General features: G+C 50.9%; 1 protein-coding gene across 1 annotated transcript in view; it reads right to left on the minus strand.

Moving 5' to 3' along the window:
- PTPRS (protein tyrosine phosphatase, receptor type S) overlaps positions 1-14328 on the minus strand; it is a 179752-nt gene that overhangs the window by 9566 nt on the left and 155858 nt on the right. The window contains exons 27-29 of the mRNA XM_015415315.1: positions 10125-10251; positions 7683-7808; positions 5677-5831 (exon numbers count right to left, since the gene is read on the minus strand). Coding sequence (XP_015270801.1) covers positions 5677-5831; positions 7683-7808; positions 10125-10251 — 408 coding nt within the window. The remainder of the gene's footprint in view (positions 1-5676; positions 5832-7682; positions 7809-10124; positions 10252-14328) is intronic.

The following is a 14328-nucleotide window of genomic DNA, read 5'->3' on the forward strand; positions in this document are numbered from 1 at the left end:
GTGTGTGGCCTTATGACACACTTCCGGTGATGTCAGGGAGTGTGGCATATGCTAATGAGTTCCCCTAGCTCTTTTTCTACGAAACGACCCCTGCCTGGAGGCATAGCCACTTGCCAACTGCCTGCCTTCCCCTTGGCGCTCCTTTTAAAATAGTGTGTCTGAGACGGTGGAGGTCATTGTGGTACAGAGAACCACTTCCAGCACCCAAAATTATAAAGTATTTATTAAAAAGAAAATGTTTACAAGCATTCTTTTAGCCCAGCACCAGACTGGGCAAGGGATCCAAAAGAAATGGGGGAAACACAAAACCTCTCTCTATACATGCCCTATCAGATGTTAAAATATAGGACAGGCCCCTTTAGCTTAGGTAGTTACAAATCCCTACAAAGTTTGCATTACTTTGAAGTTCCCTCCAGCTCTTTAGGCCAGCACATGGTCAAAACCTGAGTTTTGCTGAAATCACTCTCTGACTATTTTGTTAAGCATCGGACTTAACAGCACGCAACGAAAATACAGCTTCCTCCTGGCCCCCAGGAGTTTTATCTTCTTCCTTTCACCACCCCCTGACCAGGTCAGCCCAAGTCAGAGAAGCATTTCCCTGAAAATTCTAGACGTTTCCTTCCTGGTGTCCATCTAGCATTTCAGTCCTCCAAAACCTCTGTTCCCTGCTTGGGGGAGAGCTTGACCCACCCATTATTTCTCCTGCTATATCTATTAGCATTTTTATGAAGGTGAGCTGATGTATGTCTGGGAAGCAAATGAAAATAAAGTATTATTATTTCATAATAAAGTAATTATAAAATAATTTCTTTGTGTTTATTTGATTCCTATTCAAGAAAATTACTTTATATATAGTCAATATAGGCACAGAGTTAATTTTTTTTAACATTTTCTAATGGTGGTGTGCCTTGTGATTTTTTTCATGAAAAAAGTGTGCCTTTGCACAAAAAGGTTGAAAAACACTGATCTAGCATTTCAGTCCTCCAAAACCCCTTTTCCCTGCTTGTGGGAGAGCTTGACCCACCCATTATTTCTCCTGCTATATCTATTAGCATTTTTATGAAGGTGAGCTGATGTATGTCTGGGAAGCAAATGAATAGACTCCCCCCCACACCTGTTCTCTGCACAAAGGGGGAAGAAAGTTTAAAAAACGCACCGTGGAAGTTGCTCATCTCAAACCTCCCAGGAGAAAAAATGCATTTCTTCACAGGACAATATTGAACATGGTGGACCAATGGTCTGATTCAGAATATGGCAGCTTCATGTATCTGTGATTCAGCCACTAGGAAGCTCCCTGAGTGCGTGGGCCAGCTGTGGTCTCTCAAGATTAGCCTACCTCACAGGGTTGTTGAGAGGATAAAATGAAGACGGGAAGAAGAAACGTAAAAGCAGCTGTGCTGCCTCAGACTGATAGTCCAGCACTTGGCTTCATAAAGCAGCCAACTGGATGGCCCAGAAGCCTTAGCAGCAGGGCACGAAGACCAACAACTTCCCCCAACTGTGGTATTCTGAGGTAAACTGCTGCTAAAAATGGAGGTTCAATGCAATCATGTGACGAATAGCCGCTGATGGACCTTTCCTCCATGGATTTGTCTAATCCCCCTTTCAAGCCAACTAGTGTAGATGGCTTTAAAAGGGAATTAGACAGATTCATGGAGGGAAGGTGTATCAGTCAGCCTCTGAATCCCAGAGCCAGCAGGCAACATTGGGGGAAGGCTTTGGCCTCTATGCCCTGTTGTTGGCCGTCCAGAGGAACTGCATGACCGCTGTGCGAGACAGGATGCTGGACTAGATGGACCACTGGTTTGATCCAGCAGGGCTCTTCTGATGTTCTTGTCAGGCAAAGGCCTTGGCTTCTATGCCCTGTTGTTGGCCCTCCAGAAGAACTGGTTGGCCACTGTGTGAGACAGGATGCTGGACTAGATGGACCCTCACTGGTCTGATCCAGCAGGTCCTTCTGACCTCAGGAAGGCCTTGGCCTCTATGTCCTGTTGCTGGCCGTCCAGAGGAACTGCGTGACTGTTGTGTGAGACAGGATGCTGGATTAGATGGACCCTCACTGGTCTGATCCAGCAGGGCTCTTCTGATGTTCTTATGAAGGCCTCAACCTCTCTGCCCTGTTGTTGGCCGTCCAGAGGAACTGCATGACCGCTGTGCGAGACAGGATGCTGGACTAGATGGACCACTGGTTTGATCCAGCAGGGCTCTTCAGATGTTCTTGTCAGGCGAAGGCCTCAGCCTCTATGCCCTGTTGTTGGTCCTCCAGAGGAACTGGTTGTCCACTGTGTGAGACAGGAGGCTGGACTAGATAGACCACTGGTCTGATCCAGCGGAGGTCTTCTGACCTCAGGAAGGCCTTGGCCTCTATGTCCTGTTGTTGGCCGTCCAGAGGAACTGCGTGACTGCTGTGTGAGACAGGATGCTGGACTAGATGGACCCTCACTGGTCTGATCCAGCAGGGCTCTTCTGATGTTCTTAGTGGCCATCCACACACTCTGTGGCAGTGGATTCCCCAAGCTGATCACTGAGTGAAGAAGTACTTCCTTTTGTCTGTCCCAAGGAGACCACATACGCTGCTCTGAGCCCCTCGGAGGCAGGGTGATATGGAAGCCCATAAACGGGTGCACTCCCTTCTCCTGTCGAGCAGGTGGCCAAGTCCTTCCACAGCATTAGACAGCTGGGAACTCAACTGGGTTTTCTTTGCTGTGCTCACAGGAAGACCAGGTGCTCCTGCAAACAGTGCATTCTGCACGGCACCTCGGCTCTGCTGCACCCGTTTGAAAACGAGCAAAACAAGCTGGCGCTGGACGGGAGCTTTAATCCCTCCAGTGGTGCGATTAATCAACTAAAGCTTTAATCGCAGATTAACGCCGCCACCCCCTCCCCACCTGGGCCCACGCAGAAGCAGCAGAAAGATGCTGAGGATTTTGGAGCTCTTGAAAGGGGTTTTGCTGCTGGGAATCTTGCTTCAGTGGAAAGGAAAACACTGCAAAGATGGTGTTATGAAAAGGGATGGCTGACTTGCCCAGGAGAGAGCAGCAAGCTCCCACCTCTCACTCAACAATGCAGGAGGGAGCTGGATGCTTATTTTGTAGCAAAACAAGAGGCCCCCCCAGTTAATGCCATTTGCAGGAGGAAAGATGTAGCCATATAAATTTGTTCACGAACAAGATGCCTTCAACCAAGTTAGACTGAGGGTCTCTTTAGCTTTGGACTGACTGCTCTCATGGACCCTCCAGGGTCTTGGGTAGAGAATGGCCTTTCCTGACGTCTTAGCGACTCCCCCAAGGCGTTCCTTCTGCGTGCAAAGCAGGTGACCCACCGCAGGCGCTCCCTTTAAAAATATCTGGTTCTCAAACGTCTTTGAATTTAACACATTTTTAGTTCCTGTACGGTAGTCACACTTTTTTTCCCCTTTCCAAACCACGCTTTGATTTTAAAAACAACCACCCAGAACTGGTAAGGCTGCCGGCGGCAAGATAAAGCTGCCCTCGTGGAGAACTCTTTGAGAAAAATCGTTCAGTTCCCCGGAGCTGAATCCCAGAACTTTCTCGGAGGTTTTACAATATGCAAATATTGAAATCTTGGTTATCGAGTCAGGTGTTGTTGTTGTTTTTTTTAAAAAAATAGTTAAGGGACTATCAAAATTATATTTTTAATGGCATGGCTCCTTCCAGGAGCCCAGAGCGGCAGAACGGAGCTCTCCCCGCCTCCGCTTTATTCTCACAACAATCCTGTAAGGTAGGCTAGGCTGAGAGAGTGTGGCTCATCATTACCCAGTGAACACGGCTGAAAAGGGACTTGAACTCAGATCTCCACACTCATAGTCATATGCTCTATTCCTTTTTCGCCTTCAAATCACAGCCGACCTACGGCAACCCCACTGGGTTTTCAAGGCAGGAGAGGTGGTCTGCCATGGCCTGCCTCTGCGCAGCAACCCTGGACTTCCTTGGTGGTCTCCCATCCAAGGCTCCCTCTAAGCTGTGGAGTCTTGTGAGCAGAAATTCTGCTTTGTGAGCTACTGGCATTAAAGTGGTGAGCGAGCGATTGGGCTGCTGCATCGATTAGCTTGGTCTGGTGCCCATCCTTCCTGAGCGAAGACAAAAATGCGTGAGCCGGAGGCTAAAGGACAGTGAGCTAGCTCACCACTAACTCAACTTAGAGGGAACACTGCTCCCATCCAAGCACTAATCAGGGCCGACTCTGCTTAGCTTCTGAATCTGATGAGATTGGGCTAGAGCGGGGGTGTCAAATATGTGGCCCGGGGCCCGGATCAGGCCCCCAGAGGGCTTCTATCAGGCCCGCAGTGGAACTGGCTGTCTTCTGCTTCTTCTTCCAGTTCTGTTGCTGCTGCATCATCGTAGGTTTGCAGCTTACAGATACACACCTGAACAGCCTACTCAAGGTTGCAACAGCACAGGCATTTTGATGAGCAGAGCGAGAGGTGTCAGTTATCAGACACTGTTATATAAACAAAATATTGCAAGAGTGCAAAATGTCTTAAGCATGTTTTCATTTTAAGTTAAAAAAAAAACCCTTTGTGTTTGTGTCCTTTATAAAGTTTATATCTCCGCCATTAATGACATACACATGGCCCGGCCCGACAAGGTCTCATTTATGTCAGATCCGGCCCTCGTAAGAAATGAGTTTGACACCCCTGGGCTAGACTGACCATCCAGGTCAGGACAGAGACGAACAGAGGTGGGTTTGCCACTACCTGCCTCTGCGTCGCAGCCTTGGACTTCCTTAGTGCTCTCCCATACCAAAGTACCGACCGGGGCCGACCCTGCTTAGCTTCTGAGATCGGATGGGACCGGGCCAGTCTGGGCCTTCCGGGTCAAGGCCGCATACTCTGGCCGTGGTCTTACAGCAAATCAGGTACCAGCTCACCCAGCTCAGTAATATCCATTTTGACAGGAGGCCGCTCCCCTCAGACCACGGCACAGAAAGAGCCTTGCCAGATTCTGCTACTTGGGATCCTCTAACTGGAGATGTGAGGGACAGAACCCAGGGCCTTCTGGAGGCAAAGCTCTGTCACTGAGCCCTCTGGACTCCAGGCAGGCTTTCCATTAACACCCTTACCGAAAAAGCGAGAAAACCTTATTGGGAAGGGGCTTCCAACAGATCTGCAGGTGAGCTAGGAATTTTCTTGAAATATAAAGGTGGGGGGGTGGAGAGAGAAAGAGAAATAGCAAGCTGAAGAGCCCAAGTGTACAATTTTCAGGTTCTGGAAAGGATGCACTGAGACAGTCAGGGGTTAATGATCAATGCAGACTTGCAAGCTCTCGTGGGGTCAGGACAGTCTGCCTTGCCTGAGAAAATTGACTGCAATTAGGAGCTAGCTTTAAGGAACAGCACCCCCACCCCCCAAATCCTCCATGCTCTGGAAGCCAACGCTCTCGGCTTAAGTCTTGTGCTAATGAAAGAATTCTGCCAGGGATTTGGGAAGCGAGGAAAGCTTCCGAGTCCAGCCAATCAGGAGGCAGCGATGGGCTTCCCATCTGACAAGAGTCTTTGGCTTAGCAGGAAGGTTGGCTGAGCGGCCGCACGGCTCCGCTTCCTTCCAAGGTGCAGAGCAGCAGCGGGGGCATCTGCAGCCCTAGGACAGAAGACCCCCAAAGCTTCGCTTAACTCCCCCCCCCTTCCCTGTTCTTCCTCGCTCTTTTCCCGACTTACCTGCAGTGGACAGAAATCGGGCCGTCTTGTCCGAACTGCTCCTTGGTTTTGTGTACCTGCCCGATGAAATCGATAAAGCCTTCACCGGATTTTGGCACGCCTTGCTCCGGCCAGTCGGTGAACTGGAACTGGCGGACGGTCCGCGACTGTCCGTCCTGCAAGGCAGTGGGAAAGGAGTGAGGTTATGCGGAGGCGGTGCCGGGAGAGAGACACGGATGCGGAAGAACACAAAACCACTCCTCCTGCCGTGATTCCTGGGAAACAAAATAAAGATCTGATGGCTTTTTTAAGGACCCCCCCCCCCAAGATGCCATTTCCTTCTGTAGCTGAGGTGGCCCTGTCCGCAAAGCATGAAGGAGACAGTCCCTCTGAGCAGGTGCAGAGCACCGTTCCTTCAAAGGCAGCAGAAGCTCTGCGGCCGCTGCTATCAATCTACCCTAACGGTCGGGGATAGACTTCTCCTCCATGAATCTGTCTAATCCCCTTTCAAAGCCCGCGGCCATCTCTCTATCTCGCGGTAATGAATTTCCTGCTGGCAGTAAGCCGGCCTGGATCACTCCCAAAGCTGCACCGACACCGGCTGCTTTCTGCAGAACTGCCTGGAACCCGAGACCCCCTTACCTCGATTGGTTTCTCTGTGCCTTCGTTCCAACAGGACAGCCGCAGGAGGGCCAGGGAAGCGCCCCTCCCCCCCCCCGCTTCCAAGGGAAACAGTTTGTATGGGGAGACCACTAAAGCGCGGCCGTGCGCTTCCCTATACATATATGTGCAGATCTAAAATATATATTGTATTTTGGCTCGGGAGACTGTAATAATCTTTTGAAACGAGTTCAAAGGAATTACACGGCAGGAGGCAAGCGGCTGCTGGAGGAGAAACGCAGGGGTGGCTTCAGCCTCGTCGCCGGCGCTCAGGCACTTGCGAGACGGCAGCTTTGCTCGGTGCCGCCGTCAGGGAGGAGAAGAACCGCGATAAGCCAGTGCGAGGAAGAAAAGAGGATAGCTGGAGGCCTAGCATGAGGAGGGCTGCGTTGCTGTTGGAAGTTTCTTCTGCACGGCCTCCTTTGGTGATAAAGCAGAGAGACTGCTGTGATTCGGATGCAACAGAACCCAACAGGGGGTGGAGGGGGCACACAAAGACAAACGTTTCCTTTTTAGAGCAGCGGGGCTTCCCGGGAAACTCCTTTCCCGCCTTCCGTCCAAATATGCTGGGGTCCTCTCTAGATTCCAATGCTCCCACCCCCACTGCCCTGTTCTACGAGCATGAAGCACATCAGTTCTGCACAGTACTGATTGGCTAGCACCCATAACGTCCCCCAGAAGCCGCCAGCCCCAATGCCCACAGCAGTTTTGTGCTCTTAGATTAAAAGAAAACAAACAAACCAAAAAAACCCCACAATCCACAAATGAACATGAATGTAGAATTCATTTTCAAACAAACAAACAAAATGATGGCATTTCCTGCTGCAGCATTAGGGGCGGGACAAGACTGATAGCTGAGGTGGTACCAATCCATGCTGTATTTATTGTTTCAATGGCAAAGCATGGCAGAGAGATGAGCTGCAACCTCCCGCTTAGGGGAGGAGACAAATTCAGGGAAGGGGATACGTCTCTCTCTATGCCTGCTTGTGGCCGATGGCTGCAGCCAGCCATCAAAATTCAAGGTCGGTCCAAGTCTGAACACCCAGTGCTACAAGTCCAGACATGCAGGAGTGGAGGGTTGTGGGCTTCCCTGCTGCTGGAAACAGGATGCTGAGCTCGATGGACCTTCGCTCTGGTCAAGTGGGGCTCTCCTCAAGACGGCAAGGGTGGGAAAGGCCTTCTGCTTCAGCCCTGGGGGAGTGGGACTGCTGGTTAGCGTATGCTACGCTGGGGGACAGATGCACCCAAAAATGGGCCTTGGCTACTTCCCCTGTCGTTAAACTAGGAAGATGTTGCTTCCCCCAAACATCAACGCTGGCTGCTGTCAGAAAATGGGCAAGGACTCCTCCTCACCCCCAACGACTCACCCTGGCGTCGGTGACCTTGAACTCCCGGAGGATGTACTGAGGCATGTTGTACTCGGCCATGGGGTCCACCACAAAGTACTGGTACCTCGCGGACCGCTCTGCTGGCCAGTATTGATGGCACTTTTCCTGTTACCAAATGAAGAAGAAGAAGAAGAGGAGATTGGATTTATACCCTGCCCTTCACTTGGAGTCTCAGAGCGGCTTACGAACTCCTTTCCCTTCCCCTCCCCACAACAGACACCCTGTGAGGTAGGCGGGCCTGAGAGAGCTCTTGACAGAAACTGCTCTTTTTCAAGGACAGCTCTGCCAGAGCTTGTGACTGACCCAAGGTCACATCAGCAGGTGCAAGTGGAGGAGTGGGGAATCAAACCCGGTTCTCCCAGATTGGAGTCCGTGCACTTAACCACTACACCAAACTGGTGTAAATGAGAGGGAGAGAGGGATTCCATCGGCACTTACGACCAGCAATACCAAACCCATCTTAACTTTAAGCACTGTCAGCCCGCCCTCCCATTGTACGGCTGTGATCAATGGCCCACTGTTTGCACTGTCCTCAGCCATGGACACCCCTGGTTTGCACCTCCACGGGAAACCCTACAGAGCTAAACCAAGTATGTTGTCGAAGGCTTTCACGGCCAGAGTTCATTAGTTGTTGTAGATTTTCCAGGCTGTACGGCCGTGGTCTTGGCATGGGCAGGACCTGACGTTTCGCCAGCAGCTGTGACTGGCACCCTCAGAAAAATGTGTTATACCTCTGAGGGTGCCGGTCACAGCTGCTGGCGAAACGTCAGGTCCTACCCATGCCAAGACCACGGCCGTACAGCCCGGAAATTCTACAACAAAGAACTAAATCAAATACCTTTCAGAAACAGCGTCCTGTGGTTCCCAAACAGCCAGCAGCTCTTTTACACCTCTGTTTAGCTTTCTAGAACTTTTGCGTCCTGCTCTGCCTCCAGTGAGCTTTGACAGGCATCTGTTGCTCTCCTCACCTGTGTCTCCTCACCTGTGATGCTCTGTCTTCTTGGTGCTTGGGGGAGGGGGGTCAACAGTGGGAGGGCTTCTAATGTCCTGGCCCCACTGGTGGACCTCCTGATGACACCTGGTATTTCTGGCCGCTGTGTGACACAGAGTGTTGGACTGGATGGGCCTTTGGCCTGATACAACATTGGCACCTCTTATGTTCTTATGTGTCTTATCCTCACAACAACAACGTGAGGTAGGCTACTTGAGTGAGCAGGCTGAGCCCAAGGTCACCCAGCAACCTTCCTGGCAGTGTAGGGATCCGAACCCACGACTCATCCCTCCTCTTCTGCCTTCATCGGGGCACTCAAGTATAGATTTTTTTTTTTATACACGTGACATCGCATGACTCCACCAGACGAAGGGAGCTTGGACTCTCGAACGTTCGTACCCCGAAAATCTTGTGGGGTCTCTAAGGGGATCCGGACCCCGCTCTTTTACCGCAGACCAACATGGCTGCCCTCTGGAACAAAACCCACCTATTGGCTAGTTGTATTTATCTATTTATTAAAACGTTTGTATCCCGCCTTTCCTTGTGGTTCAAGTCGGCGTACGTCACGATAATAGTCGAGCCGTCTCCAGCGAAAACCAAAAATGAAATAGCAAGCCTCAAATCCCTCCCCCCCCACCATTTAAAAGATGCCTGACCTTCAAACCTCCCTGGCATCCAGGCTGGCCTCGCAGGGCCTCCTGAACACCTCTAACCAGGCCCCCCCCCCCACCAATCGCACAGAGCCCATTCCACAGAGCCGGAGCCGTGATGGAAACCGTTACATCCTCCAGCCCCGACTTTGCCCGCCCACTTCTACAAAGTGTTCCCCCCACCCCAACTCGAGACACCTGTGTCTGCAGACTGCTTACTGCAGCTGCACAGAGGGAACACCCAAAGCGATAGCTCAGTGGTGTCGAACTCATTTGTTACGAGGGCCAGACCTGACTTAAATGCCACTTTGTCGGGCTGGGCCATGTGTTCCGTAAAACGCTAATGCCAGGGACTGGAGGTATAAACTGTATAAAGGGCAGCAGCTGGTAAGCTCTGAGTTTGTGTATCCTCACTGCAAGGCCCCCTGGGCTGGGGGGGGGTCCAAAGGAAAACCCATTAGGGGCGGAGTAGAGAGCCAGTGGTGCAGCACTGGGCAGATGCTCCCACACTGCTTGGCTGCTGCAGATGAGGCTGTTCTGCCATGCTGAAGCCACAACTGGACTGGCTCTGCCTGCTACCCCCCTCCGAACAGTCTCCGGTTCCCTCCCTTGCACTAGTTGCTCGCGGGCTGCATAAGAGCCCTGGATGGGCTGGTTCTGGCCCCCGGGCCTTATGTTTGACACCCCCTGCTATAGATTTTCACACAGAGCAGAGCCAACGTAAGGATCGGGGTCGATAGTCTGGCGCCTTTGCTTTGCCACTCCCTACCCTCCACTTACCCGACCCATCTCTCGAAGTTTGGTCAGCATCACCACAATGGTCGAATTGTTCTCCCAAAGCATGCGCCAGAAGTCCTCTGTGGTTTCTGCCAATGGCCCTTGGGTGGCGATGTACGCTTTCTGTTGCCTGGAAGGACAAGGGTACGAAGGGTTAGCAATCTGGGGGGGGGGGGCCAGGCAAGTGTTCACTGCAGAAAAGAAAATGGCCACTGGAGGAGGGTCTCTCCTGCCTCCAAAGGAAAAGAACCGGGAGGAGGGGGATTCAAACAAAGGAGGCCACGGAAGCAGGGCTATTTTTGGGCAGGAACGCACAGGAACGGAGTTCCGTCTGGCTCCCGAGTTGGCCACGCCCAGCAGGAACTCATTAGCATAATAGGCCACACCCAACAGCAGAAACTCATTAGGATTGGCTACATTAGGGGTGTGTGGCCTAACATGCAAAGGAGTTCCTGCTACAAAAAAAAAGGCCCTGGGTTTTGACAACAAACAAGGTAAACAGAATAACAAGCAAAAGGTGGGTGTGGCTGGATGACCACACTTCTGGTAACATGGGGGTGCGGCCTAACATGCTAACGAGCTGTGCTGTCGGAGGTGTGGCATATTATGCTAATGAGTTTCTGCTGTCGGGTGTGGCCTATTATGCTAAAGAGTTCCTGCTGGTCTTTTTCTACAAAAAGAGCCCTGCACGGAAGTAACACAGAAAAGCCCACCGCAAGGGTCCTGGCCAGTGAAGAAGAGCGGACGGAGGACAGCAAAAGCAGTTCTGGGAGAAGACCAGCAGCCCCCCTCGCCCAAAAATGACAGCACCCCAACAGAGGCACTGTCGTCTCATTGCACAAAGGTCGCCATCCATCGCAGACAAGCCTTGGTTTCCATGCCCTGCCCTTGCCAGGTTATGGGCCCCACCTGAGGGGCACTGTTTATGCCCACAACGTCCTGAAGCAAAGCTCCGTCATGGGATGCGACCCATCAGAGGATCTCAGTTCCGGGGAGTGGGTGTTTTTTCTGGCCAGGCCAACAAAAGACTGCTTTTAGAAGACCGTTTCAGCTAGGTTTGGGTCCAATAGCATCTTGGAGACCAACAAAAAAATTTTTTGGGTGGTTGGGTGGTATAAGCTTGGTGTGGTGAAGTGCATGGACTCTAATCTGGGAGAACCGGGTTTGATTCCCCACTCCTCCACTCGCAGCTGCTGGATGACCTTGGGCAAGCCATCGTTCTGCCAGAGCTGTTCTCTCAAGGGCAGTCCTCGAAAGAGCTCTCTCAGCCCTGGCTACCTCACAGGGTGCGTTGTGGGGAGGGGAAGGGAAAGGAGTTTGTAAGCCGCTCTCAGACTCCGAGTGAAGGGCGGGGTATAAATCCAATCTCCTTCTTCTTCTTTTGAGAGTTAAAGCTCTCTTTGTCAGACACAAGCTGGAATGGAGAACCCTGAGTCCTTATTTAGTTCAGCAATCTCACATTGTGATCTCCCCTTGAAGCTTCTCTGTTTGACGCCTGCCACGCTTAGGTCAGCAATGGAATCTCCGGGAAGATTAAAATGTTCTCCCACTTGTTTTTGAGTGCTGTGATTTTTAATGTCTCAAAAGCTCCCACCTTGGACGTCTCGTTGGTCTCTAAGGTGTTACTGAACTCAAATCTAGCTGCTGCTAGAAGGGCTGCCCGGAAGGCCTTCCCGTACATGAGAGTGAGTGATGTCCTCTTTTAAAACAAACACTGGAAGCGGATACAAGACTGCCAGCCCATCGGCACGTGTGGGGCAAGGGGCTCGAGAGTGGGCCTGAGGAGACAGCTTCCATCCCCCACTTTCCTTTTGCTTCTCTTCCTTTCCTCTTTCAATGTGATGATTTTAAAGCAAAAAGCAAAAAAAAAACACCCTGGCTTGATCGCAATACCCACGGCTCAAGTTATGGGGGCATTTTGCTAAACCAGCCCAAATGGTATTCATGAATGATGCAAAAACCAGTTTCATCTTTTTGGGTTCTGCAAAGAGAACGTGGCTCTCAGAGAGAATTCTTACACCACCACCCCGCCCTGCCCTGCCCTGCCCTGAGACAACTAAGATTTCTATGCTCCTTTAATAAACATGAATTCCTCAAACTCTCCATCAATATTCAACAGTCACAGCTCTCCCAACATCCCAGAATAAAAAGCCACATGATGCCTTTTATTAAGACCAACCGAAATAACATGGAACGGCAGGCCAGCTTTTGAGCCCCTAAACAACTGTTCGCAATGTAGGTTTGTAAGCAGGTAGGGCTCTTCACAGAACTACGTCTTCCACAGTTCCCTGCTGCCAGGGAAGAAATCAGCTTCAAGTGATTAAGGAAGGAGGACAGGCTCAGCGGTAGGGCATGTGCATTTTTGCAAACTGAAGGTCGCAGATGGGCATCTCTAGTGAAAGACCTCAGGTAGGGTAGGGAATGTCAGGAAAGACCTTTCTCTGCCTGGAAACCATCTAGCAGACGGTCCCAGTCTCCAGCATCTTCAGTGACAGGGTCTCAGATGTTAGGGAAACTTCCCGTTCATTTACCCAGTACTGCCAGGATGGACTTTTTCATCTTCTGTCAACACTAACTCAGTGAAATCAACTGGGCAGACAAAATCAACCAATCAACATCTGTTAGTGGTTGATTTTTAATGTCTCAAAAGCTCCCACCCTGGATGTCTCGTTGGTCTCGAAGGTGTTACTGAACTCAAATCTAGCATGTCAGGAAAGACCTTTCTCTGCCTGGAAACCATCTAGCAGACGGTCCCAGTCTCCAGCATCTTCAGTGACAGGGTCTCAGATGTTAGGGAAACTTCCCATTCATTTACCCAGTACTGACAGGATGGACTTTTTCATCTTCTGTCAACACTAACTCAGTGAAATCAACTGGGCAGACAAAATCAACACATCAACATCTGTTAGTGGTTCCCGGCCCCAGGGACATCCAGCTAGCTTCGACCAGGGCCAGGGCTTCTTTGGCCCTGGCCCCTGCCTGGTGGAATGAGCTCCCTGGTGGGAGTGAGATCAGGGCCCTGCAGGAATTATTGCACTTCCACAGGGCCTGAAAGACGGAGCTCTTCCGCCGGGCATTTGGTTGAGGCAGTGGACGTCCCCCCCAGCTTCTCTGGCCCTAGCTTTTCTGGCCCTAGCTTTTCTGGCCCAGCTTTTTCCGGCCGATTGTCCACCAGTGGCCGGATTCTGATTGGCCATCTGACTGCAGCTTATAGTTACACGGTATTTTATGATATTTTATGTGTAAATCATTATTTTAATATTGCTCTAATTGTGTTATTTAACTTTTAGACACCGCCCTGAGCCCATATGGGGAGGTTTTCTGGCCCAGCTTTTTCCGGCTGATTGTCCACCAGTGGCCGGATTCTGATTGGCCATCTGACTACAGCTATAGTTACACGGTATTTTATGATATTTTATGTGTAAATTGTTGTTTTAATATTGCTCTAATTGTATTATTTAACTGTTGGACAACGCCCTGAGCCCACCACTTCTTTGTACAGCATTGATAGAACTCACTGCCAGGATAGCCACTGGAATAACAAACCTTTTAAAAGACTCAAACAAATTCATGGAGCATGGGTCTATCAGCATCTATGAGCCATGGAAGACAAATGAAACCTCCATATTCACAGGCAGTCTACCCCTGAATACCTGGTGCTGGGGGACAAATGAAAGTGATGGGTTATCCCTACTTCTGTGCCCTGGGCGCCCTGTGGGAAACAGGAGGAGGTGGAACCCAACAAGGAGAGGAGACGACTGAGAGGTGATATGATCAGGGGTCATTTCGTAGAAAAAGAGCTGCAGGAGCTCATTAGCACACCCCTGACGATGTGGCCATAGATAGGGATAAATGAAATTGTGTAAGCCGCTCAGAGACCCCTCGGGGTTGAGCGGGATACAAGTCGAAAGCATAAATAAATAAATAAAATAATAAGCTATTAGCATAATAGCTCATTAGCATATGCCACACCACACCCCCGACATCACCGAAAGTGATGTCAGAAGGGGAAGCAAAAGGGGGGAGAGGCATCTCCAAAAGCCTCCCCTGCCCTTCCCCAGCACTTTAAACCCCTTCTATCTTCGCTCCCCCCCTGCCCACCTTGGCAGGCCGGTTGGGGAAGGGGAGGCTTTTGAAGATCCCCTTTTGCTTCTCCAGCTGGCCTGCCAAGGCAGGCTGGGGGGGGGGGGGGGGGCAGGAGCAGGGG

Source organism: Gekko japonicus, unplaced genomic scaffold, assembly GCF_001447785.1.
Source record: "Gekko japonicus isolate JY-2015 unplaced genomic scaffold, Gekko_japonicus_V1.1 scaffold578, whole genome shotgun sequence".
Taxonomy (NCBI): domain Eukaryota; kingdom Metazoa; phylum Chordata; class Lepidosauria; order Squamata; family Gekkonidae; genus Gekko; species Gekko japonicus.